The 27,582-nt window shown below is 35.2% G+C and overlaps 2 protein-coding genes and 1 long non-coding RNA gene across 3 annotated transcripts; 2 read left to right on the plus strand and 1 right to left on the minus strand.

The window, feature by feature from the left end:
- Window positions 1-8,131: 8,131 nt before the first annotated feature.
- On the plus strand, window positions 8,132-8,955 carry LOC133720695 (uncharacterized). The gene is made up of 3 exons (XR_009851964.1): window positions 8,132-8,397; window positions 8,526-8,595; window positions 8,817-8,955. It is a non-coding gene; the product is annotated as an uncharacterized LOC133720695 (long non-coding RNA).
- A 3,915-nt stretch (window positions 8,956-12,870) lies between these two features.
- LOC133722228 (uncharacterized) lies at window positions 12,871-15,773 on the minus strand. Its single transcript, XM_062149053.1, has 3 exons — window positions 15,418-15,773; window positions 15,176-15,268; window positions 12,871-13,311 (listed from the first exon to the last, which is right to left on the minus strand). The coding sequence occupies exons 1-3, from the start codon at window positions 15,593-15,595 to the stop codon at window positions 13,271-13,273; spliced, it is 312 nt and encodes a 103-aa protein (XP_062005037.1). The 5' UTR covers window positions 15,596-15,773; the 3' UTR covers window positions 12,871-13,270.
- An 8,313-nt stretch (window positions 15,774-24,086) lies between these two features.
- LOC133720793 (glycerol-3-phosphate 2-O-acyltransferase 6) lies at window positions 24,087-26,968 on the plus strand. The gene is made up of 2 exons (XM_062147265.1): window positions 24,087-24,820; window positions 25,915-26,968. Exons 1-2 carry the CDS (start codon window positions 24,203-24,205, stop codon window positions 26,797-26,799), a joined length of 1,503 nt encoding a protein of 500 aa, XP_062003249.1. The 5' UTR covers window positions 24,087-24,202; the 3' UTR covers window positions 26,800-26,968.
- The last annotated feature ends 614 nt before the right edge of the window (window positions 26,969-27,582 follow it).

Genomic DNA, 27,582 nt, shown 5'->3' on the forward strand with positions numbered 1-27,582 from the left:
ATGAGAGATGTGAGATGTTGTGATATAGGGAGCAGGGTGGCTCCAGTAGAATAAGGATGGATGATTTAGAAGTGTGGATGTTTTTCTACAGGTTTTGGGTTGTCCATTTTTAGGGGAAGTTCTGTCAAATTTTTGGTAGAATTTCTTCTAAAGTGGGCCCCGCAGGGCCTCTTCGGATTTCAGGGTGAAATCCGGGGCGGGTCCTGTCAAAAATTGTTGCAGAATTGCAGTCGCAAAGGTTAGGCCTTCTGAGAACCATGTTTCGATTCAAAGCTTTAATTCGTTTTCTGTTGAATTACAAGAACACTAGTAGCATTCCCGGCGTGCACCTAGGCTAGAGTAGATGGAGACCGGATGAAATTTAAGTTTTGGTGTGCTTGTGTCTCTGAATTGAATTGAAACGATTTTGTGCTTTCTCTGTGATTGCTTATGGATGGTTGTGCTTAATATTTTGCATTCTGCTAATATATATCTGTGATTGAACAATGATTATATGATAAATTGATGAATGTTTGAGTTAAGAAGTTCACTGTCTCCCTGTAAATGTTGTCATATTTTCATTGAGAAAATTGCAGATTGAGTAAAGTTTCTTTTCAAGTGCCTTGATGTCTTGAATTGAATTTAGTTAAACTTTATTTAGGTCACAGGTTGTTGCAAATAAAATAGGCATGTTGCACAAAGCAATTTCTGTTATTATTTGCATTTGATCATTAAGATAAAACTGACCTGGAAACTTGTGTTAATTGTTTTCAAACTGTGCTTACTCGTGTCTTCCAAAGAAGTGTTAATATAGCATAGTTTGGTGACAAACAGCTTCACACATGATTTTGAATTCATATTTTGATACTTAAAGACTCTTCTACTGTCATAAGATGTTGATTGTCTTTTTGGATAACTTGAGTTCTCTAATTATGGGGTGAAGATTCAGAAACTTAAGTACATTATGTCTACTGCTACAAAAATGTTGCCAATGTGAAATTCAGATTTGGGGTATTTTCATTGACATAGTATCTTGTGGTACTTGTTGCCATTATGGTTGATATTTTGTTTTGGTGTTTTATGTGTTTTTGAACTGCTTTTGGAACTAACACATAAATCTGCAGAAATATTGCTAAATTGAAACTTTGTATTTTTTGAGTTTTGAAACTGAAACTTACAGAATTTTTTCTTTTTGACTTTGCTCATTAGGAAGTATTTACATGAACCTCAACAATGTTTTGATGCTCACTGGAACAAACTTTAGAGCCTGGAGAGATTCGGTAGAGCGTTATATGATGTTGCATGAGAATATAGACCTAGTCTTTCATGAGGATGAACCTGAGGCATTAACTAAAGATAGTTCAGCTGAGGAGGTTAAGGCATTTAAAGCCTGGCACAGGTCAAATAGAATGGCCAAGAACACCATTAGGAACACTATGTCTGACACTGTAAGAGGTAGTGTAGAAGAACCTGACTTGGCTACTGACTATATGGAGGCCATTGAGAGAAAATTTATAGAGAGTGAGAAAGCAGAGGCTGCAAGATTGTCTAAGGCTTTCCATGAGCTGAAGTATGAAGGATCTGGGGAAGTTAGAGAGCACATAATGAAGCTGATCCACATTAATGCTAGGCTCAGGGAGTTACTGATGGGAGTGAATGATAGCCAAGTGGTGCATGTTGCACTGCATTCTTTACCAAATACCTTTAGTGGGCTTAGAACTAGCTACAATGCTCTAAAGGGTACCTAGACCATAGATGAGCTCATATCTATCTGTGCTGATGAAGAAGATAGAATTAAGAAAGAGAGAGAGCCTGCAACCTCTGTGAACCTGGTGGAAAAACCAAAGAAAAAGAAGAACAAGCTTAAGGTCACCAAAACCATTACTAAGCCATCTGGAAACACTGCAGCACCTAACACCACCAAAGCTTTTAAGTTCAAGTGCTACTTTTGTAAGAAAGTAGAACATATGAAGAAGGACTGCTCAGGTTTTAAGGCTTGGTTGGTGAAGAAGGGTAAGAATTTCTTAAGTACTACAGAAACTTTTTCTTTAGAAATTAATTTTGTCAATATTGAACCTCACACTTATTGGTTAGATTCTGGCTCACCCTTGCATATTACGAATTTTTTACAGGGATCCAGAAAGAAGAGGGCACCAAGAAGTGAGGAAACCAATGTCTGTGTGGGAAATGGCATGAGGGTTGCAATGAAGGCTATAGGAACCTTAAGACTAGATCTAGGTTTTGGCAATTTTTTAGTTTTGGATGATGTTTATTACATTCCCTCGATTAAGAGGAATTTGCTTTCTATGTCTCTTTTGGTTAAGACTGGTTGCTGTTTTTACATTGATTTGGATGGAATACAAATTTCTAAAGGTTCCTTGTTATATGGATCTGGTGTTATTTTGGATAATTATATGAAATTGAATTGTTCAATACCTCAACAAATAATCTCACTTGTTGAAGACAGAAATAACACATTAAGTAACAACACCATCACAGGTGTTAAAAGGACATTGTTCAATGATAAATCAGCTTACTTGTGGCATAAGAGACTAGGCCACATTTCAAAAGAAAGACTGCAAATATTAGTAAAGAACAAAACACTTCCAGAACTAGACTTTTCAGACCTAGTAGACTGCATTGAATGTTTTAAGGGTAAAATGACAAACTTAAGAAAAAAGACTGCTAGCAGAAGTAAAAAACTGCTAGAGTTAATTCATACAGATATATGTGGTCCCTTCAGACATAGAACAATATGTGGAAATGTTTATTTCATTACATTCATAGATGACTATTCAAGGTACTGTTACATTTACCTATTGTCAGAAAAATCACAGTCACTTGAGGCATTTAAAATTTTCAAAACTGAAGTTGAACATCAACTAGAAATGAAAATTAAGACTGTGAGGTCTGATAGGGGGGGGGGTGAATTTTATGGTAAATATACTGAGCAAGGACAACAAAAGGGTCAATTTGCTTTATATCTGCAGGATGTAGGTATAAAAGCTCAATATACAACACCATACAATCCCCAACAGAATGGTGTTGCAGAGAGAAAGAATAGAACTCTGTTGAATATGGTAAGAAGTATGATGTGTACTTCTGGGTTGCCAAAAATGTTTTGGGGAGAAGCTTTAAGAACTGCAAACTATCTTTGCAATAGGTCCCTAAGCAAGTCTGTGGATAAAACACCATTTGAGTCTTGGTGTGGTAGGCAACCTAGTCTGCATCATTGCCATGTATGGGGTTGTAAAGCTGAGGCAAGAATTTACAATCCCAATTTAGGAAAACTTGACCCTAAATCTGTAACTTGTCATTTTATAGGCTATTGTGAAAAATCTAAAGGTTATAAACTCTATGCACCTCACTACTCACCTAGAATTTTTGAAACTCATCAGGTTAAATTTCTGGGGGAGAGTATTTGCAATACAAAATTTGAAGATTTAACTGATGATTTTGAGGAAATTGCAGAAAGTGAGGATACAGAAATAGAAATGCCAAACTTTAAAAATAATGCAGAATTTGAAAGTGAAGTTCACAATGCAGTAGGTGGTGACTTAGAACTTGAAAACCAAAATGTTGAAGTGGCCGAACCTATACCAAATCAAAATGTTCCTGAACCTCAACAAAATGTAGCTGAACCTAGAAGATCACAATTAAAGAACTAGGAAGCCAACTTTTGGTGGTCAAAGTGATATTTATGAGGTTTATCTGCAAGAAGTTGAGACTACTTTAGCAGATGATAATGACCCTGTAAATTTTAAGCAAGCTGCAGAAAGTAATGAGTCAAAACAATGGAAGAAAGCCATGGATGCAGAGCTTGAATCCATGTATAATAATGAAGTGTGGGAGCTTATGAAGCCAGATCCAAATCACAAGCCTATAGGCAGCAAGTGGGTGTTCAAAACTAAGAGAGATGCCAAGGGAAACATTGAGAGACACAAAGCAAGACTTGTAGCTAAAAGGTTCACACAAAAGGAGGGTATAGATTTTACAGAAACTTTTTCACCAGTTTCAACTAAGGACTCTTTTAGAATCATAATGGCTCTTGTAGCTCACTATGATATAGAGTTACATCAAATGGATATAAAAACAGCCTTCTTAAATGGTGAACTGGAGGAAGTGATATACATGTCACAACTAGAAGGCTATATTGAAACTGGAAAAGAAAACTTAGTCTGTAAGCTTAAGAAATCTATATATGGACTTAAACAGACATCTAGACAATGGTATAGAAAATTTGATTATGTGGTTGCATCTTTTGGTTTTACAGAAAATCTAGTAGATGAATGTGTTTATCTTAAAGTTGTTGGAAACCAGTTTGTTTTTTCTTATCCTATATGTAGATGACATTCTCCTTGCTAGCAGTAACATTAAGTTAATGAAAGATACCAAAATATTTCTGTCGAAATTTTTTGATATGAAGGATCTAGGAGAGGCTTCTTATGTATTAGGAATTGAGATAAAGAGAGACAGAGCACAAGGTTTATTGGGATTATCTCAACAAGCCTACATTTCAAAAATAATATGGAAAACATAAATATGCACTGAGATGAATAAAATGTAATCTTTATATGAAATAGAAGTCCTGTATTGAATCAAAAGTGCTATAAGAGTCTACCTTTGGCTAAACTTAATAAGCTGATATCAGAAAAAATTCTGTGACTGACTCCTGACTTTGGAAATTCATAACTAATCCCAGAAAATTCCGTTTTGGGTGATTTCAGTTCCAAATGACTCTTTAAGATGTCTACTAAAACTCTTTAGAATGAACTGACCTCAAATTCCCAGTAAATCAGTACAGTTTTGCAAAAGCAAGTGACTGGGTTGAAATTCCAGAAAATCTGAAAATGGCTAAAATCTCTTTCTTTGGCCAAAAACCTTTTCATCACCCAATTTTCCAACCAAGAAAAGCATTGTGATGTCTAAGTAAGGCTATTGCTCGGATTGAAAGCACATCAATTAAACATGACATAATGCTCAATATGTAATATATGAATGACAATAAAGCCAAATTTGGTCTTGTTGTTGACCATTAAATCAACAGTTATCTCTAACCATGTAAACACTTAGACATATATAGCAACTGAGACAATTAAAATAGCAACAACATTTGTCAAGATATCTGTCATGTAAAACATGCAGATATAATTGACTATGAATTTTGGTTAATTCTGAGTATGCTATTATACAGATCAACACATGCTAGATAATTAAGATGACTGTGCCAAATAGAAGATTGTAAATCAACAGCAACATAAATCAAGGTCAAAATACAATTTGCAGCAAATTAAATATTAAAGCCAGAAAACAAAACTGATCGATAAGAGTATGTGATACCAACACGATGCAGTTCATCCATTGATGCTTCTCCAAGATCCACTCATCAGTTAAACAAATCGAGGACTAATTTTGGATATATAACTCACCTGCTCATAAAGCAAGGCCTGGATCGACACCAACTTAATTAATCGGTAGAAAGCACTACTTGGTGATCAACAGGAGTGATAGAGGTTCGTGATTGCCTTAATTGCTCTCTGGTCGTTTTCTCCTCCTCTCAACGAATAAGGGTAATGAATAATAAATTTGGGAGAACCCAATTTCATTGACATCAATCCATTAAGCCACTGGATACTGATTTGAATTGAGCTATCAACGATCCACTGAGTTATTGGATCGGGTCTGGCTGAAATTTTTTATTACTAAATGAATTCGGATGTAGGTCGATCCGCTTTAAATCTGATTCCTTTACAGGTCTATTTGTTGGTGAAGCTCAATAGTTTGCTTAACAATATATGGCACAAATTTTACTCAACACTAAGCAAAAAATGGATTCATACCTATGCCATAGTTTAAACATTTCAAATTCAGTTTCTAAAACAATAATAATAAATCAACAACATGGTTCTTGAACCTATTTAGAAATCCTCACCCATGCCACTATCCCGTCCTTGCTGTAAACGAGTCAACTCACTACAACAAAATCTGGCATTAGTGACCACATCAAAGTTTGTCACAAATGCAATTGAATCAGTGACCACTACTACATGCTGGTCACTAACACTTTTACGACTAATTAAATTCATTTACCCGCCCATCATTCAATTTTTAATGATCAAAGGTTTTAGTATTAGTGACCAATCATATTGGGTCACTAATGTTTTTAGACTTTTTAAGGTATATGGTTCTGGTTTAGTGACCAAATTTTTCAAGAGGGAATTTTTCACTTGAATCTTAAAGTAGGCGGGTTCTTAAAACACGGCTTTCAAAATGAAATTCTTTTCCAACCGCGGTACTCCAAAGCGCTATTTTCCCGGAGACACATCCCTCTTTATCTTCATCGTCCTGATCCTCCCTCACTTGTCTTCCTCGCCCTCAACCCCTTTCTTCATGGTGGGTCGAGGCCTCAATTCGGACCACTTTGGATGCCGCGTTATGGGCTTCTGCCAATTACGATTGGGTTTGGATATCATGGATTACAGGTTTGTTTTTGGCAAGTAAAACTTTGAGATTTTTGTATGTGGTGGGATTTGAGAATTGGAAGGTTTAGTGGTTGTGTTTTGGCTTTCTATCAATTTGATTGGCTGCATATCTTCTGTAATTCTCCATCCCTTTGATATTGTAATAGTGGAGCTATTCAGTAGAGCTATTGTTTGAGTAGATTGATTTGTAGTGGGTAGAAAGTTCTTAATCAACCCAAAATGTTTGGATCTTAGGCTGGTGATTTGTGGTTAGCTTTTGTGTGAAGGTTCGCTTCCTTGACCTAGGGAAATGATGAAAGAAGCATTAAAGTTTTGGTTGTATAGATTTTAGAACAAAGTTCGTTGCTCGTAGATTAGTTAGGGGATGAACCCCTATCTGGCATTCATAGCAACAAATGCTAAACAGAGCATGAGAAGTTACTTTTTAAAAATTGGCAAATAGCAGTAAGAAGAGTTATGAAAATCTATGTAGATTAACTATGGTTTGTGAAGGGTAAGGTCTAGGGCAGACGCAACCAAAATTTAAATTTTGGGCCTTCTTGAGAAATGAAATATTGAAATGGTTTGCATATGACATGGCTTTGATGATATGTGTAATTCAATATAGTATTCACTATGAGCAAACTAGTGTACTCAGTTCTCTCATGATTCCAATTTACATTAGAATCTTATCATTAAGTAGTTAATGTATCAGAGTTTACTATTTGCATTCTGTTTATTTGGGTTCTGACCACCTCCTATTTAATTTTAGGGCTAAATACTAGTTAGTACCCTGTGGTTTAGGTCCAAAATCAATTCAGTCCCTGGACTTCTAATTTCATCAAAAACACCCCTGCACTTTCAATTTTGATCTAATAGGTCCAATTCGTTAATATTCTTTCAAATAGTTGGATTATTTGTTGAAAAACTATTTATTTTTAATAGTAGGACTCACTCCTAAATTGACAATGCAGACCACCTTGACACCACATCATAAAACATAGGCCATATATGATCCACATTAACAAGTTAAATAACTCAATTATCGGAAAACTAACAAATTGGACCTATTAGATCAAAATTGAAAGTGCAGGGGTGTTTTTGATGAAATTAGAAGTTCAGGGACTGAATTGATTTTGTACCTAAACCACAGGGTAGTAATTTGTATTTAGCCCTTAATTTTATGTGATACCAGGAAGCAAGTGCCATTCCTTTCGCTGCGTTGACTGCTTGGCGTGCTCTAAAAGGTACTGCAAGGATATCTGAGGGGTATGTTCTTATATATCAAGATTGAGTTGATTGTTTCAGTTCTGAGTCAAAAAGGTTTTTTGAGTTAATTTTCCATGGCTTTTGTTACATTCTTCTGTTTCGTTTTTCAATAAAAGGTTGTTTCTGTCAAAAAGGAAAGTATTGACCGAATTTTCACATTGGTTTATCATTGTGTTTGATGGTCTTCCTTTCACCCTGGTTGTACTTATCAGTGTAAGAAAAGATTGTCCTTGTCTGGCCATTTCTCAGCGAAATGAAATTTGTTTATTGACTCATTGGAGATGCCAGAATGAAACTTTTAGTCCCCAATATTTATTTGTGACGTTATATTTTCTGACTTGCTATCTATTTCTGAATAATGATTGGGTTGAAGATGTCCCTTAGGCTATTTCTCAGTATTTTCGTTTGGATCTGGGCTTAATTGTATCATTGATAGTTTTGATGGTTGAAGGTTGTAAAGAATATCTCAGCAGGAAAGGTTGTAAAGAATATGATTACCATCTGGGTGGACTCCTTGTTCATTTTATTCACCAATAAATTGTCTTCTTTCTTATTTGAAGATAAAGAAGTATAATTTTCTATATTTTTCAGAAACCTTATTGCTTCATATATTCTGCATCTTGTCTGCACAGGCAAAGGCTCTTTGTGGTGGGTGGTGGAGGAGCTGTAGGTTTTGCTGCAATCTGAGGTATCCACCAACACATGAATCTGAAGCTTTATTTCTTCATTTATTTTTTAGTTATATTCATGGGTTTATTTCGTCTCTTTGAGAAAAGTTTGAATACTTTTTTTTCTTTTGTTTTGTTATCATAATAGGGATTGATAGTGTGCTTATGTGGAATTCATTGGAATTAAGTGGACTTGAGAAGTATTAGTACACTTTGTTGTAAGTTGAGGAAGGAAATTTTCTGAATTGAGGTTCCATCATATTAAAGATTTCTCTAAATTTTCTACTATATCTTTGTACAGTTTACGAATTTGGTTGTGCGTCTTTGAAGGATTTGTGATTGGGTTTCTTTCTATTTGAATTCAATTGTCTCTTTAACTGATTTCTTTTGATTTTTCTGTTTCAAATTGTATATATTAATGAGGCATTGTTGTAAACAGACTAATTTGAATTGCTGATCGGAAGACCTTTCGAACCAGAGCTTAATCCGGCTATTCTTGCTTCTAAAATGCACTGTGAGTTTTATCAAACATCTTGTATGCCAAATTATATGAATATATTTTGTTGATTTTTGTCATAGTGAGCCATATATAGATTTCATTGTTCTTGTGTTTGGCAATTGGCTGTTTATGTCAGTGAGGTGGAGTTTTTGTATGAGCTATATAAGAAACTAAGCAGCTCTGTAGTTAAAGATGGGCTTATACACAAGGTGTGTGCTTCCTCCTAGTATTGTTCTAGCTCTTTGAATATAAAATATGTATCTCATATGAATTATGTTTGAAAACTTGATTACTGAACTACTTGGAGGTTACTTGAATAACAACTGAGTTGCTCTGCTCTTCAACTCAAAATCAGTTGCAATGTAACTCTCTCCACAATTCCCAGTACCCACAATTCCCAGTACCCATTTAATTTAAGGTTGAGTACATTAATTCTTGTGAGTACTCATAATTTACACAATTTTTGTGAGTATTCATTATAATGTTTAGGTGTATAGGAGACCAAATATTATAATTTACAATTTTGTATCTCCCCTTTATCTGTTTCTTGTAATAACATTCTTGTAATAGCTCTTCTTTTCATTACGTAACAACACTGATGTTGCTCTTGTGTCAAGGTGCTCGACATTACATGGCTTGTGCTCGTGCTGCAATAAAATACGTCATTCTGGCTATCTCTGGTCATATGGATGATATCCCGGGAAAGTATAAGGTATTCAATAGTGTTGTCAGTTTTTCATTGCAATTGCGTTGCTTCATTTTGTCTTGGCTTAGTAGAGGCTATATTGTCTCTACTTATATCGATTCTTTAGTAATGCTATTACAGTGTCAACATTTTGTAATGTCATTGTCGATATGCTCTTGGTATTGTTGAGATTTAGAAGTGCACAAAAGCTTGGTTTATTTGTGAAGTCAATGAAATCTTGCTATTTAGCTTCTCTATTGTGTGCTTTTCTCTGTTTTCAGGAAGTTAAGCACATGATACTGTTTCTTTTAGAGATGCTAGAGCCATTCCTTGATCCCGCTGTAGGCAGATTCAAGGGTAAAATAGCCTTTGGAGACCTATCTTGTGCATATCCAGAAACCCAGGAACGGAATTGTGCTATTAATGTGATCCGTACAGCAGTGCAGAAACCAGCAGTTCTTCTTTCACTAGAATCTGAATGGAGGCGTGGATCAGTTGCTCCTAGGTAATACATGGTTGTATTATTCCAAATTTTTTCTTGTGACTTTCTGAGCAGATGTAGACCTTTCCGTAGTGGCCTTGCAAATTTGAGAAATACTTGGTTGTGAAGGAAGTGAAGGATATCTGTTAGATAAATTGAGTGTCATGATTCTAAGACATGTTTGCTTTTCTATATAGTTCTCCTTTTAATTGAAATCCATCTTCCTCAAACGTATATGAATTTTCCCTACAGCTCTCAGGAAAAAAATAAATGAATATTCTACTACTGGCATCAGAATTCACACATCTCAATGCACAAGTGAATGCTTTCCTGCTATCTCTTAAATACCACTTTGTTTATTGGTTTCCATAGAGTTGCAAATTAACTTAATTGTGATCTAGTGGCATTTCTTCTCCAAAATTTTTAAAGAGTTTTTCTATTGGAACCTCCAAATTTACTCACTTGACCTCTATGCTTTCTATACCTCTTATCAAATTTTCAAAGACTAAATTTACTCACTAAACCTCACTAAACTTCCTCAAATAACATCACTCATATAATTTGCAAACAAATTATTATCTTTAAAATAAAAAATTTAGTCATTTCAATGATTTAATCACTCTATAAATCTTAACTAAATATACATTTCTTAATCAAACTTGAGTTTCAAAAATTAATGTCTAATCAATAAGAAAATGCCATGAACTATTCTGTTTTTTTATATATATATTTTTTTTCTATTTTATCTGTGCAAAAAAAAAAAATTAAGAAATCATTTGTTTTTATTCTCAAAAAAAAAATCATTTGTTTTTTAATGTTTTTTTTTCTATATTTTTTGTACCACATGATTAATTATTTAATTTTTTTTTTTTGCAAATATAATAGATTGACTATGATTTAGGTCCTAAATCATAAGAGGATTTATTTTGTTTTCCCTTACCAATATGCGTTCAACATATATCATACATTTTTATGTCACATGATCTTAATCATATTTTTAATTCTTATTAAATATATATGAATGCTTTTTTTTTTTTGAGAAGAAAATATATATGCATACTCATTAAAGCATGTAGTGAAATTGGAAAATGAAAATAGATAAGGAAAATAATAAGAAATACAATCTAATATTATTGAATTGGAAAGTCTACATAAAATAAATATAATATTTTTTTGTATAATTATTATCCTTAATAGTCATTTTATAATAGTCTATATATGTCATTTAATAATTCATAATAGAGTGAGGTCAAGTGAGCAGATTTGGAGGTCCCAATAGAAACTCTCATTTTTAAATCACCCGTCCCATCAAGATAAAAATGAAAATTATTGTGTTGTCCCATGAGGCTGTATTTTACGATCCTGTGATGTTAATTTACATATGTTCAAGTGTATAGGAGACCAAATATTAAAAGGCCTAGAAAGGCTTTTATTTGCAGATTTATATATATATTTTTTTATGACCAATGTTTTAGTGGCCGGTTGAAATGGTCACTAATATAGGTATGTGACTGATGTTTAGTGACCAAATAATGCTTTTAGTGACTACATTTGACCCCTTTAGTGACCAATTCTGTGGTCACTAATGCTATTACTATCAGTGTCCAGAATCTAGTGATCACTAAAAGTTTTGATTTTAGTGACCAAGTATTGTAAGTGGTCACTATATAGAATTAGTGACGGACTTATAGTGACCACCTTTTTTTGGTCACTAAACACAATTAGTGACCAAAAATGCTAGTTTTTGTGACTACTCCATTGGTCACTAATGCTGGAAATTGTTGTAGTGACTGTGATACTCTCAATCAACATGATGTGTTGGCTTTGCTGACTTCGAGCTGCTGATGTGTGCAAGCTTAGTGTGTGCCATACTGGAATTACAGGCTGTAATAAACGCTAGGGTTTTTGTCGCTTTTCTGTTATTTTCTTTAGTTACTATAAATAGACCAAGGGTTATAATAATAGTTTTTTAACGCTCACTTTCATAATTGAATGTGATAGTTTCCATTGGCTTTCTCTCTCTGTAAGTTCTCCTTCATCTTCCTTCTCTTGTTTACTGTTCAAGCTTGTAGATCCATGGCTGCTATGTTATCATGGTACCAGAGCTAGAGTTAACAGTATCATTTGCTGTAGCAATGAGATCACCCTGTGATGATGAATCACTAGGTAGCCCCCCTTCAGACACAACTAAGGCTCCAGAATGAGGCTAAAAAGAACCATTAAAAGGAAGCACAATTTACAGATGAGCAGGTGTCAGGACAGGCATCATGGGAGCTGGAGTAGGGAAAGGATGAGAACTAGTGGAAGACACATATAGAGTGGGGGATATAGAGAATGATTGAGAAGAATGAGGATCATAATGCAATGAAGGAGAGACAGATGATGCTTGAAAGGGAAAGACAGACTCATCATGCACAACATGCCTACACATCCAAAATTTGTTCTTGGCTATACTGTAACAGAAGACACCCTTAAAACCCAAGGGATAACCTAAGAAAACATATTGAGTAGTCCTAGGATCAAGTTTATCATGAGAATGCTATTAATAAGATATGCAGAATGTGCAATAGCATGAAACCAAAAAGGTTTAGGAAGGGAAGCAGTGGTCATTAGAGTGATGCAGGTTTCAACAAGATGTTGATTCTTTCTCTCAGCAACACCATTCTGCTGAGGTGTATGGGGATAGGTGATGAAATGCAGGATACCTTGTTGAGCAAGAAAATTTTGAAAAGCCTTACTATTAAACTCACCTCCACCATCGTTTGGAGAGACAAGATATGATGCTTAAATTGAGTAGACACAAAGTTATAGAATCTAATGAAGGTAGCAAGAGTGTCAGATTTATTAATGAGTGGATAAAGCCACACAAATTTAGTACAATCATCAATGAAGGTTACAAAGTATTTGAAACCCTCAAGTGACAAACATGGAGCAGGTCCCCACAAATCTTAATGTACTTTCTGGAATGGAACTAGTGACTTGGATACAGACTCAGAGAATGGTCATTTATGCATTTTACCACTAAGACAAGGACAGACATGAAAGGACTTATCATTGCTAAACTTAACCTGAGACAAAGACAACATTTTTGCAGCAACATGAGAAGTTGGATGGCCAAGTCTATGATGCCAGAGTGAAGATTTCACAGCACCACCAACATAGGCAGTAGGAATGGTATGACATGGAGGTAGAAACTTTGGAGTTTTGAACAAGAAGAGACCTTCCCCATTACTTTTTCCTCTGTATAGCAGTGCTTTTGATGCCTTGTCCTGCACACATATATTAACATCATCCATGACTATATAACAATGATTGTCTTTGCAAAGCTTGTTCAAAGAGAGAAGATTAACAGCTAGACTAGGAACATGCAGCACATTATTGAGTTGAAAGTGTGTGAAACGGGTGTAATTTTGGCAGCACTAATATGTTTGACATGCAAACCTTCCCCATTACTAATGGTAATAGTGTTGTTAGACTCAAATGGATGAGCAATGGACAGGTTCCTTAGATCAGAATTCATGTGATGTGTAGCACCAGAATCACCAATCCAAACTTCAGTGTTGTTGTTGTTCTGAGAGTTTGAGGAGCTGGCTCCATTATGAACAGATTGTGTAGTCATAGCAGTAAGAGAAGCAGGTGGTTTAGCTCCTTGATATGCATAGTTGCTTCTGTGATGACAGTTTAGAGCAACATGCCCTTTAAGGCCACAAATTTGGCACACCACAACAAAGAGTGAGGGATGATTAGCAAGGATATCACTTCTATAAAAGCAGTTGATTGCAGTATGGCCCTTCTTACTACAAATTTGGCACTCAGGTGATGCACCAGTATTGTTCCTGTATTCAGCATTCTGATTGTTTGATGGATTCTGGAAGCATTTGCTTGCAATATGGCCCTTCTTGTGACAAACTTGACATTCTGAATTTTGATAGCAATTGGTAGCATTATGACCTCTCTTGCCACAGATTTGGCATTCAATGTTGTTAAAACTTTTGTAACCTTCACCACTTGATGACTCACCTTGAGAAAATTTCCCATTCTTGTTCCAGGAAGATGGCATGGGACCATTGTTATTCCATGTATTCTTGCCCTTATCACCACTGTAATTGCTTGAGGAGCTGCCCTTGAAGTTGGAGCTTTTGGCAGCCATTGCAGACATAGAACCATGAGGCAACATTTGAGTCTCAATGTCTCTTTCAGCTGCCAGGAGTTGAGCTCTGAAATCTTTCAGAGAGATGGGAGAATCACAAGCCCTGATAACTGTCTTAATCATTGCATACTCATCAGGTAGGCCATTAAGAGTGACAACAACAATGTTTTCATCCACAAGAGACACTCCCACAGAACTAAGTTGATCTCTAGCATGCTTAATGCGCAACAAATACTTGTCAATAGTGTCAGTTCCTTTCTTAATAGTTTGCAAATCAGTCTTGAGTTGAATAATGTTGGCCCTGGAAACAGTTGAGAACCTTTCAAGTAGTGAAACTCATGCCTCATGAGAAGTGGTACTTCCAATAATGATATCCAGTATATCATCATCAAGAGTGGCCATTAACAAGCCAAGAAGAGCCCTGTCAGTTTTTTTCCACTTCTTACAAGCAGTAGTAACTTCATTTGTGGCAACACCTTGATCAGTAAGAACAAAACGTGGTGGAGTAGGATATGTGCCATCAAAATATCCAAACAGATCGTTTCCTTCAAGAATATTAGACTGAAATTGAAAGCTCCACTTCACAAAGTTGTTGTCATTCAGACGAACAGTGATCATGCTCAACATAGAGTTGATCTCAGATTGTGTCACAACCATAGCTTCAATTATACCAAATCCAGCACAGATTATAGAGCTTTCTCTTATCAAACTCAATTATATTATCAATCTATTATGTTATCACAAACTCAACAGCTTTATAAGCAATTATATCATCACACTTCACAAATTATAGATCCAGATTATGCACGAAGAGCAAGAAACAGGTATAGTACTCAGATCCAGAATATCAACATGAAAATAGAAGATCCAAAGTGAGAATTGAGCTCACTAGTAGAATTCATAACCATAATGAAGCTCTAGAAGAAGATAAAGAGCTTGATTCAAAAAAGCAAAGCATAAATCACAGATCTAGGGTTTATCACCTGACGAAGAACAACGAAGCTTAATTGCGGAAGCTAAAGGTAGACGAACACATCTACAGTACGAAATCGTCCACAGGATCAAGAGCCGAAGCTCTGATACAGAATATCAACATGAAAATAGAAGATCCAAAGTGAGAATTGAGCTCACTAGTAGAATTCATAACCATAATGAAGCTCTGGAAGAAGATAAAGAGCTTGATTCAAAAAAGCAAAGCATAAATCACAGATCTAGGGTTTATCACCTGACGAAGAACAACGAAGCTTAATTGCGGAAGCTAAAGGTAGACGAACACATCTACAGTACGAAATCGTCCACAGGATCAAGAGCCGAAGCTCTGATACCATGATTGTAAATAGACCAAGAGTTGTAATAATTGGTTTTTGACGCTCACTTTCATAATTGAATGAGATAGTTTCCATTGGCTTTCTCTCTCTGTAAGTTCTCCTTCTTCTTCATTCTCTTGCTTGCTGTTCAAGCTTGTAGATCCATGGCTGCTATGTTATCACTTGCACGCTCCTTGCTCTCTATATCGTCTTCGTTTATTTTTCTTTCCGAAACTTTGAAGACAACAAAAAGTAGGATTTTATATAAGCAAAGAATACATGTGTTGTTTAGAATTTTCAGTCGAGTAAAAAAAAATTGTTAAGTTGTTACAATCCTACACAATATATTGTTCCATAAAAAATTTGTAGAACAAGTTGTTGAGATTCATTTTTACCTTGCCTAATTAATGTTTCATAAGGTGAGTGAGTCTAAATATCTTTTTAATCCCCATGTTGTTTTTGTGTCTATACTATATTTAATAGAATAATATATGGAGGCATTGCAAGTGAGATAGTCTTAATAAAATTAAAGAGAAGTCATTGGCGGAACTTCATAGGGGCTGGAGGTGACCCTGGCCCCCCTAAGCTTCTGAAATGCTGATATGTGCACCTATAATTGGCACATGGATTTGATGAGAAAACAATAATAAATAATAATAATTTTTACTTTTGTGTCAGTTGTCTGGTATAATATTAACTTTAACCAATTAATAAATGTTTTTGCAAAAAATAAAAAGAAAACATTACAACCGTTGAATATATCTTACGTTAAATTAACTTTTATAAAAAAAAATTTCTCTTGTTATACTTCATAATTTTTCAGCCCTCCCAAATATTATTTTCTAGTTCCGTCGCTGAGAGAAGTAGTTATCGTTTGCTAAAAATGAATACAAGAAAGCTAGAGTAGGTGTTCTCAAACTCTCAAAGTCACAAAGCGATTTAGTGAAACCTGTTAACGTCGAAATGTCTAATTCATGTGAAATCGGCAATTAAATTGACTGACTAATTAGGTGAGGCTAGGGCAAGGGCATGTGCTCTTAGCGTCCCTAAAATGATGATATTAACTTACTTTGAAGCTACATATTAATTCATCACAATGTCGTCAGATGTGACCTCCATCTGAAAACCAATCCAAATTTCACGTCTTTATCCCCCCCCCCCCCCCCCCCCCCCCCCCAAAAAACTAAATGAAATCATTTGCACCGCAATACACTTAAGGGCACCACCCTTTTAGTTAGGTTAGGTCCCTTAATTAGCTAGCTACTTTTGGTGCTTTCTTTTCTCCAATTAACTCTATATCTAATTATATAAGCTTATGTATATATGCAATTAATATGGACCATTGTAAATTTGTAATGGTCAGAGTGAGAGACGTGTAAAATGGATTTGTCTACGAGTGTACGTTTTTGTATATGTACGTAATACAAATTAGGGATAGAATTTTTTGTCAAATCTATTTTGTGGACACATAATCATTTATATAAATTAAGGGTAAGCGTCTAGAGAAGACCATTAAAATGAGAACTTTATGAGGACTTCCTAATCAACGGTTGTGAGACCTATTTTTCAATCAATCACATTTTAACAAATCAACCGTTAGATGTTTAAGTATTCACAAGTATATCATTTTTTGAAAAATTTTCAACCAAATTGAAAATCGTTGAGGCATTCATAAGCATGATTTATCATTTATAAATATGAAAGGTTTGGGTTTGACGGATTTGGTTCGTCCATTGATTTGATCTAGTTTGGTACCTTAACTATTAGCAATTTGAAAGAAAATTTTTACAAGTGATCTACTCATGCATACCTAAACATCTAATGGTTGATTTGCTGAAATGTTATTGAAAAGCAGGTCTTACAACCATTAATTAGTGTTGAGAGTATAGATCCCACATGGGAAAATTGGAACATTGCCTATGAGTTTATAAGAGTTTTGGCCACTCTATCCATTACCAATTAGTTTTGGATGTGAACCCCATATTATTACTTTATCATGGTACCAGAGAAGGTTATCTCACGTGTATATGCCTCGCAGCTGCAGCCATATGATCGAGCTTCACATCATCCAATATAAGTTGTCCACATGTATGACTTTAGGTACACGTGGAGGACAACTTTTATCTTAAAATGTGTTTATATATTTTGTGACTGTCTTCGATTGTAATCCTCTTAACATATGAACATATCTTAGTTACAGTACCGTATGCTAGAAAAATTAACTAGAAGAATAAAAACATAATGAACCAAATATGTTAAACCTGAACCGTTCATGTTTATAATTGTAAATCACAGTTTTGAATGCATTAACGATTATCAATTTGGCTGAAAATACGCAAAATTGATCTACTCATATAGACCTAACAACTGAACAGTTGAGATGTTGATAAGTGATCGAAAAGTTTGTCAAATAATCAATCCGTTAAAATGGCAAAAAAATGGATCCCTCACGAGAAGGGCCACACACACACACACACACACACATATATATATATAGGAAGGATCAAGAGAGGATATCCTTACTTTAAGAATTTGAGAATTTTTACTATTTTACACTAATATATGACATAATTCAATGATTTCAATTATTGATCCCTTAGATTCCTATGCAAGAATTGTGTTTACAAAAAATCAACCAAATCTATAATCATTTGGTCACTCAAAATTATGTAAACAAATGTAGTCCGTTAGATAAAATTAAAACGAACAATGTCCTAATCAAATGGTTAAACATTTTTTGATTTGGCTAATTTTTTGTAAGATTCATATGTGTGTATGTAACAAGAGAATGAATGGTTTAGATTATTAAACTACATGTTAAAAATAAAAACATCTACATTTCAAGTCTGAGGAAGTCCTCTCTCGATCCTCCCTATATATATATATATATATATCCCGTTACAATATGGATATTTTGTATGCATTTATATATATGGGAGTGAATTCACACTTTTCATTTTACAATCCTCACTCCATGTATCATTTTCTACTATCTTAAATTTTATCTTTTTGTGAAGATAAAATTTTAGTCTGTGAATTTCATTCTAAAAGAGGAAAAAAAAATTGTGTAATGCAAAATAGGGAGTGTGAATTTCACTTAAAAAATAATAATAATAACACTAAATGCATATTGTCCACAACAATGAACTAACTACCCCTCCTTTCAAAAAAAAAATGAACTAACTACCCCTACACTTATTGACTTCTGTCTGCCCCTTTTGTCGAGTAGTTAGAGATAATTTCTTTCTGTCTAAGCATTCTTTGATTATCCATACTCTTGTAATCAGGGCTATCTTGTGATCCAAGGTAACCAAAAGCATGACTCCTGCTAAACAACATTTACTTGACTCACAAGGGTTGAAACAAGTTTGATTCTCTTTCATGTTGACCAACTACGTCCACAATTTTTAGCGAACAACTTTACTTAATCTGTTCAGTTAGACTAAGTTGGATGATGAAGTTGATATTTCCAGAAAAAATTGGTAAACAACATAACTTATTGGTCTCTCCTTAATTTAAGTATTTCCCATAAGAAAATGAGGCCCGACAGCGCATGATTTTCTTCCCTTTGCCTTGTGGTGAATGAAATGAAGTATTAAGAAGTCTTTGCTCTTCTATATCACTTTCCTCTTTAGCAAATTCGGCAATTTCAATTTATTGATGACAACTGCGTAACGTCAAAACTACTACTAGGAAGTTAATTAGTAGCTAGCTACCGGCAGAACCACCTTAGAAACGTGTTCATGCAACTTGGTTATGGTTTTTAGTGAGAGTATTAATTTACTTCATTTTGCTAGGGGGGAGAAGAGTCAGAAGACTAGGTTAGAAACGTGTTGTTGAGGACCAAAATTTAAAGAGTTAAAAGAGGTGTTACATTTTCAGAGCTATAAATATATATGTTGAAATTTCTGTAGTTCAATCTCATCGATTTTGAGTGATATTCAAAAGTTCAAATTTATATTTACAGATTTTTCAATCCATACTTTAAAGTTTTGCAAATTCGAAAATTGAAACCTCTAGCAATACAAAAATTTGAAAATACGTAAAATCAAGATGATTTAATGCATGCAACAATACGTAGTCTTTAAATAGAATTAGTCACACGTTCGCATACACAAGTCGTTGGCAATAGCAGCCAGCAGCTTGTCATTAATATTGAAGTGTTGAGAGCCAAAGAAAAGGCTTTGATACCAACAACAAATTCCGCAACTGTTTTTTAGGGAATCAATGTATCAATTATGTGGGTATGATAACTATGATTGCTTTCAAGCTATCTGTTTCTTGAGAGAGAGAGAGAGAGCGGAGGGAAAGAGGTTGGTTAATGTTTGGTATCCACCACATGGAAACTTCTGCAGTTGGAGAATTTCAATGTTCAGTTTCATACTTTCATTCATCTATAAAATACGAAAATACATTAAATAAAGTTTTAGATAACTGTTTTTGTCCATAGTCTCCATACGTAGACATACAAATGGATGCAATTTTTTTTTTCTAATTCTGAACCACTGTATAACTCCCCACCTCATTCCTGATGTTAGTGAGATTTAAACTCATGATCATCATAAATCTCACTAACATCATGATGTTAGTTAGGCTAGCTAACTAACTGACCACGGTTCACCGACACATGTATGCAATCCTTAGATAAATACAATAAACACACCATAAGGTTTGAATGAATGAGGTATTAGAGAGAAAATAGGGCGTGCCTACATACATACTGCTGCAACCACTTATAAAAAAATTGTTATCGGAGAAAATTAATGCATCCGGATAGCTCAAAATAAAAAGAGAAAATCGCTAGCAATTGATACAACCATAACACAATAAAAAGACAAAAAAAATCAATTTAAAAAACAATAGGAACTCAGTGATGGAGATGCAGACAACTTCGAAACAATAAAAAACCAACTCTCGCCAAAATTCCCGGACGAATAAGAGAATCACGCTTTGAAAACCTGCCAACAAGAGAATAGACTATTAGCAAATAGATTAGTTAGGATGCATTTGGATGAGAAAATTATGAAATCCGTAGGAATTTATAAATGATGGAATCTTTAACTCCATCATCTAAAATTTCATTAATTACAATATCTATTGTTTGGTTGTATCTATTTAGGATTTTAAATGTGTAATAAATTAAGAAAGTTTAAAATAAATAAATAAAATGAAATAATAAAAAATATTGTTTTGGAAATGAAAATTGAATACTGCAAATGAATTCGTAAATGACATCTATTTTGGTGAAAATTGAAGTGGGGAATTTAAATAATGAATTCTTTCGTTTTTTTTTCACAGAGAAATTTTAAATTTCAAATATGATAATGCCAAACGAGAGAATTGGCTTTTAGGAATTATGAAATTTTCATTTTTAATTAAATTCCATCATTTTTTTCCCTCATCCAAACACACTCTTAGGGAAGTTCCAAATGTCAGTATATAAATATGAGGTTCACAAATGCATTACGAACTAAATAATATATGTGCAAATCTCTTATTAATCTTGTTGCCATCGTGATCGTTTTTTTTTTGCAACCTATCGCTACAATCAAATCAGCGGACACAAAACCACGCAAAAACTTGACATGTGACATTAAAAAAGAAAACCACACATACATGAGGTTCACAAATGCATAGTTTAGTTAGAGAAGTTCCAAATGTCGGCACGCATAGAAACATGAGGTTCACAAATGCATTACAAACAAAATAATATATGTGCAAATCTCTTATTAATTTTTTCGTCATTGTGATCGGCTTATCGCTACAACCAAATCTAGTGGACACAAAACCACGCAAAAACTTGACATGTGACATTAAAAAAGAAAGGGCTAAATATTGTTTAGTACCCTGTGGTATGGGTCTAACATCAATTCAGTCCCTCGACTTTCAATTTCATCAAAAACACCCCCACACTAGTATTTCTCGTCCAATAGGTCCCTCCGTCGGAATTCCGTCAAATGTCGTTAAGTAACTGACGTGGCATGCCAACTGAGCACAAGTGGGGCCCACATGAAAGGAAAAATTCTGAAATTCCAAAACAAAATTTCAAAAAAATAACAAATTTCTCTCTCCGCCCCTCGGTTTCTCTCTCATCTTCCTCTTCATTATCTTCTTACTCCTATGTCTTCTGTGTCTTCTTCATAGCAGAAGAGTGTCTCTTCCCTCTTCCTCCTCTGCTCCGCTCCCTTCACTGTTAATCCCAACCAAATTCCATTACACTGATCCTTCTCAAAGTTGACCCGAAAAGACTACAACTCCACTGCTTGGGTATAGATGTCCTGCACCGGAGAAATTGATGAAATTGGGTTATAGGTTTCGAAGATGGGCGGAATTCTGATATTGGGTCTGAAGAATTTCAAGCATTCGTTGTTGGGTGAGTGGAGGATTTTGAACTTTGGGGCTCCCAGATGGATCTGTTCTAAAATTCTTGTTTAAGTCTTTTGACTCTCTTTTAGCTTCGATGTTCAAATTTTGAGATGGATTTGTGAAAAATTGAGTTTCTGATTCATTAGTTATCTGAAATTATTTGCTTTGATGGCTCTCAAGCATAAGGCCTTCGCCATCAATGGCATCCTCCTCGGCCGTGTCTCCCCAAAATGATGGCATCGAGATCATTGATGTTGTCCCTCTCTTCCACTCTGAGCTCCGCTTTTTCCAGATTAGCGATCCAAAATAAAAATTAGTTAATAAAAGTCAATTGCTAAGATTAATGCCCAGATAATCAATACTCGAATTCATGCCTAGAGACATCAACCTTCAATTGTTTGTTTTATTTTTCTGGGTTTTGTTCATATAGTTTCACAGTTCCAATTGCCATGTTCTTTTGTTGTGTATATTAGACAACTTAGAATTGCTTTGAGATAATTGTTCTGCTATGAAGAAGACACAGACGATAAAGAAGTAAGAAGGTATTGAAGAGGAAGATGAGAGAGAAATCGAGGGGAGGGGGGGGGGGAGAGAGAGAGAGATTTGTTATTTTTTTGAAATTTTGTTTTGGAATTTAAGAATTTTTTCTTTCATGTGGGCCCCACTTGTGCTCAGTTGGCATGCCACGTCAGCTACTTAACGGCTCCATTTGACGGAATCCCGACGGAGGGACCTATTGGACGAAAAATACTAGTGTGGGGGTGTTTTTGATGAAATTGAAAGTCGATGGACTGAATTGATGTTAGACCCATACCACAGAGTACTAAACAATATTTAGCCTAAAAAGAAAACTACATATACATACATGCTTTTTTTATTGAGTAAGAAAAATCTTAAAGAATATTTCTTCTTTTGGCCATTGCTATAAATAAAGTTTGTTAAAAATTTCCAAAACTCAATCATTTTCGTGCATGAATTGGTGGACCTTTAGGATTAGGGCGCCAGCATTTATTCACGAGGAGGAGAGTGGAATGTGCTAAAGTTGAATTATCCTGTGATATAGGAAATTGCTATAAATTTGGTATTCTTGCTAATAAACTCTCTTCTTTGTCACTTAGGTACAATTAAGAGCTCTTATTTAGTAATAATAGACTTAGTAACTGTTGCTGCTAAATTTGGTAAGATTCGTGTTTAAAGGCATTGAACATATAGCTTTAGCTAGCTTTAACTCGATCAAATACAAAAACCCCAACTTATAAGTGATTCATCGGCCAAAGCTTTATTAATGAGGGAGGAGGCCGGTGCCTAAAAACTAAAAAAGTGGGCTAATTGAATGTTATTGCTGGTGTTGGTATCGACTTCCAACTACTCGCAACAACTGCCCTTCGGTGTACGCCAAAAAAGTATAGCTCACAATTAATCCCTGTAGTCTAAAAATAATGTTACATTCGTACAGGAGTATCCATTGAATTAAAATAAACGAGTGGCATACCTCTATGTATTGTTGGTGAAAAATCACTTATCATCTTTTTGATGTGAGAAAATCATAAATTATCTTTATAATGGAAATATAATTGATAATTTCATCTGTGTGATAAAATTAATAACATTTAAAAATTTTATTTTTGGACTAATATTTGCCAAACAATTGTCGATAAAAGCTGGCAAACTTCAGTTGATGTACACATAGGCAGAGTACTAGCTCCAATATGCGTCTATTTGGAACAAAGTTGAATGAAAATAAATATTCAACTAAGATTGATTTCAAGACTTTTTCTTGTTTTTTTTTTTTTGACGAAATGACTAACATTAATATGAGTTACTTTTTTTTTTTTTTTTAAAGTGGATCAAAGGATTTCACTCCTACCCTCATAGTGACTCTAACCCATGACCTCGATCTTAGGTAGTGAGTGCTCTAACCACTGAGCTAACACATGGAAAATTCGTGCTTTTGGGTTGTATATTACTACTGGTTAGAAATACATAAGAGGTAGGATAAGAGCATGTTGTATCAATTAGGTAAATTAGGAGTACTGCGCCTAGATTAACCATCTAATTAATAAGAAAAACAACCGAAAAAATTATTAAAAAAAAAAAACATAAAGTCAATATGCTAGTTTTTCCCAACTAAACAATAATATTTTTATATTTTCATTGCATTTAGAAACTTATAACTTGAACAACATGGCCGTCTTTCCCCCTCCTTTTAAAAGCCCCCATCTCCTGCCCCCTCTTCATGACATAAAGAGCTTTGCTTACCATAGCTCTCACCCCCACACACAAGTTTTGTGACAAAACATTCAACCACACACAGTTCTCTCTCTCTCTCTGGTGGCCATGGGGGCACGGTGTCGATTTGAGCCAATTTCGAGATGCAGCACCGAGGGACGATCGAACCAGACAGTGACTGCAGACCTCGACGGCACGCTCCTCGTGTCCCGAAGTGCTTTCCCTTATTTCATGCTCGTTGCTCTTGAAGCCGGCAGTCTATTAAGGGCACTTTTACTACTAGCATCCGTACCATTCGTATATTTCATCTACTTGTTCATATCAGAATCCGTAGCAATCAATACCTTCATCTTCATTTCTTTCGCCGGTCTGAAGCTCAAGGACATTGAGATGGTTGCGAGGTCCGTCTTGCCCAAATTTTACGCAGAAGACGTTCACCCGCAGACTTGGAAAGTGTTCAACTCGTTCGGCAAGCGCTACATCATCACTGCCAATCCCAGAGTTCTTGTGGAGCCTTTTGTCAAGAGCTTTCTTGGTGCTGATAAGGTTCTTGGGACAGAGTTGGAAGTGACCAAGTCCGGGAGGGCTACTGGGTTTGTTCAAAAACCAGGTGTTCTAGTCGGAGAGCACAAAAGAGAAGCCATCGTCAAGGAATTCGGCGCTGACTTACCGGATTTGGGTCTCGGAGATAGAGAAACTGACCATGATTTTATGTCCATTTGCAAGGTAATGCTAGTTTTCATTCATGATTCCCCCACTGGTAATTCTTAGCGGGTTTGTTTATCAAAATAATGAGCCGGCATTTAATATAATCATATATCCGTATCTGGATTTGGAAAAAGAAAAGAAAAAGCTATCAGATCATATCATTTAGTAAACAGTTGGTAAATAAATTCAGTGATTGCGACGGTACTCAATTTTAATATTTTTCTTTTTGATTAGTTCGCCTTTCGGGAATTCTTTGCTCTTTTCTGATCTATTTCTGGACATTAAGCATTCAAGTTCGAACATTGTCAGCTGTTTCTTATATAACTTGTCCAATTTGAAAGAAAAGTACAATGCCATTTATCTAGGTTTATACGAGTTTGGCCGGTGAGCGCCTTAATGACAACAATATGATCGGCTATGCTAGATGTAATATTATTGATAAGATTTTACCCTCTTTTTTTATGCTTTTTGAAATTTTACAATGCCATTCTATTCAAATTTTTTATATATCATCTCAAATTTTTTGAGACCTAAAAGTTGTGACTCGTAGAGTACTAAAAGAACATTTATTTCATATTGTGTGACAACTGACACCCATACGATCTTCATGTTCAACCCGCTATCTCTATTTAATCCAATTTACTCATATTTTTGTACCTTAGGAAAGACATGAGATAATAATTTACACTTGATATACCATTTCCTCATTTACCTTTCAAGCACTTTCCTTGTGACTTGTACGAGCTTACCACAGTCTAGATTGTTTTCGTATTATGCTTGTCTTTGTGGTTTGGTGCACTAGCTTTTTTCTTTCTTTCAATACGAATCTTCTTCATATATACCACCGAACTTCTGCCAAGTAAAAAAAAAAAAAGAGAAAACTTTCTGTTTCTAACAAGATTCTGTTAGACAACTCGAGCTTGGGAGCTTCTTTCTTTATAAAAATAGTATTAGGTTGAAACACAGTTGTGGTGCATTTCAATATAAAACAAGGTTTAAGAAGAATATATATCAAAGAATTGTTACAATATTCTTTCCCTTGTTTAACATATTGTTAAGAGTTATTGACAAAGTTCCACTATTTTGACTCATTTGACTTGTTTAATTTGCAGGAAGGGTACATGGTCCCAAGGACAAAATGTGAGCCCTTGCCAAGAAACAAGCTTTTGAGCCCGGTTATATTTCATGAAGGCCGTTTGGTACAAAGACCTACTCCTTTGGTTGCCCTGTTGACCTTTTTATGGATGCCAATAGGTATAATCCTATCCATTTTAAGAGTCTATACCAACATCATACTGCCTGAGAGAATTGCTAGATACAACTATAAGCTTCTGGGGATTAATCTAATTGTTAAGGGCAACCCTCCACCACCACCTAAAAAGGGTCACCCTGGGGTTCTATTTATTTGCAACCATCGCACAGTTTTAGACCCTGTTGTAACAGCAGTGGCATTAGGAAGAAAAATTAGTTGTGTCACATACAGCATTAGCAAATTTTCCGAACTAATCTCTCCGATCAAGGCTGTGGCATTGACAAGGGAAAGAGAGAAAGACGCGGCGAACATTAAGGCTTTGCTTGAGGAAGGTGACCTCGTGATCTGCCCTGAAGGAACTACTTGCAGAGAGCCATTTCTGTTGAGGTTCAGTGCGCTGTTTGCTGAGCTTACTGATAGGATTGTTCCGGTTGCAATTAACACCAAGCAAAGTGTGTATTACGGGACAACAGTCCGCGGACACAAATGGTTGGATCCTTATTTTGTGTTCATGAATCCAATGCCATGTTATGAGATCACGTTTTTAAATCAGCTACCGATGGAACTCACTTGCCAAGGTGGAAAATCGCCGTTTGAAGTGGCGAATTACATTCAGAGGGTATTGGCCGGGACCTTAGGGTTTGAGTGCACAAATTTGACCCGGAAGGATAAGTATTCTGCGATTGCTGGAACAGATGGTAGGGTTACATCATCCAACAAGGAAAAGGAAAAGGAAAAGGCCTAGCTAAGGAGAGCTTGATTTTACCCGATGATGATATTGATCATCAAATTTAATCTCTCTATTGTTCTCCAATATCTTCTGAACTTTTCTCATAATAATGAAACTGATCGAATATTGTTACAATTATTATAAAAGAAATTAGTACTAATGTATATTAGCTTTTTTATTGCCATTTAGTTTGTTGCATCCATATCTTCCGGGCTTGCGGCTTCATTTTTTAAATTTTATTTCAACATGAATGATATAGATGAAACATTTGTATTTTGTAAAAGTTATGATAAACTAATCTGAGGTTCACATCCAAAACCAATTGGCAATGGATGGAGTGGCCCAAACTTTTATAAACTCATATGCAAGGTTCCATTTTTCCCATGTGGGATGTATATATTCTCAACAATTTATTCATCCATCACTTTCAAGTTGTGTTTGTGTGTCTATATATACTGTGTATGTGTATATATCACATTGTTGCTTGAGATATAGCTAATGTTATAACTGTATTGGTTTAATATAATTAAGGAGCCATATGCAATCACCCTTTTTAAGCGTAGAAAATTAGTGAGTAGGTTTAACGAGATTGTGAGATGTTCCAAATCCCATTGGTTTTCTCTTCTTCTTGTGGTGGGTCGATTGGGTGGCCGGGCCAGTGACAATATTAGGTGACTGGTATAATGTGGCATTTAAAGGAATTGTTGTCTCATCAAGGTCCAAGCTCAAAACAAAGAGACAAGATAATTATAACTACCCGACTAATAAAGAGAGAAATTATTCCTGGACATGTTTCAG

This window comes from Rosa rugosa, chromosome 7 (genome assembly GCF_958449725.1).
Source record: "Rosa rugosa chromosome 7, drRosRugo1.1, whole genome shotgun sequence".
NCBI lineage: Eukaryota > Viridiplantae > Streptophyta > Magnoliopsida > Rosales > Rosaceae > Rosa > Rosa rugosa.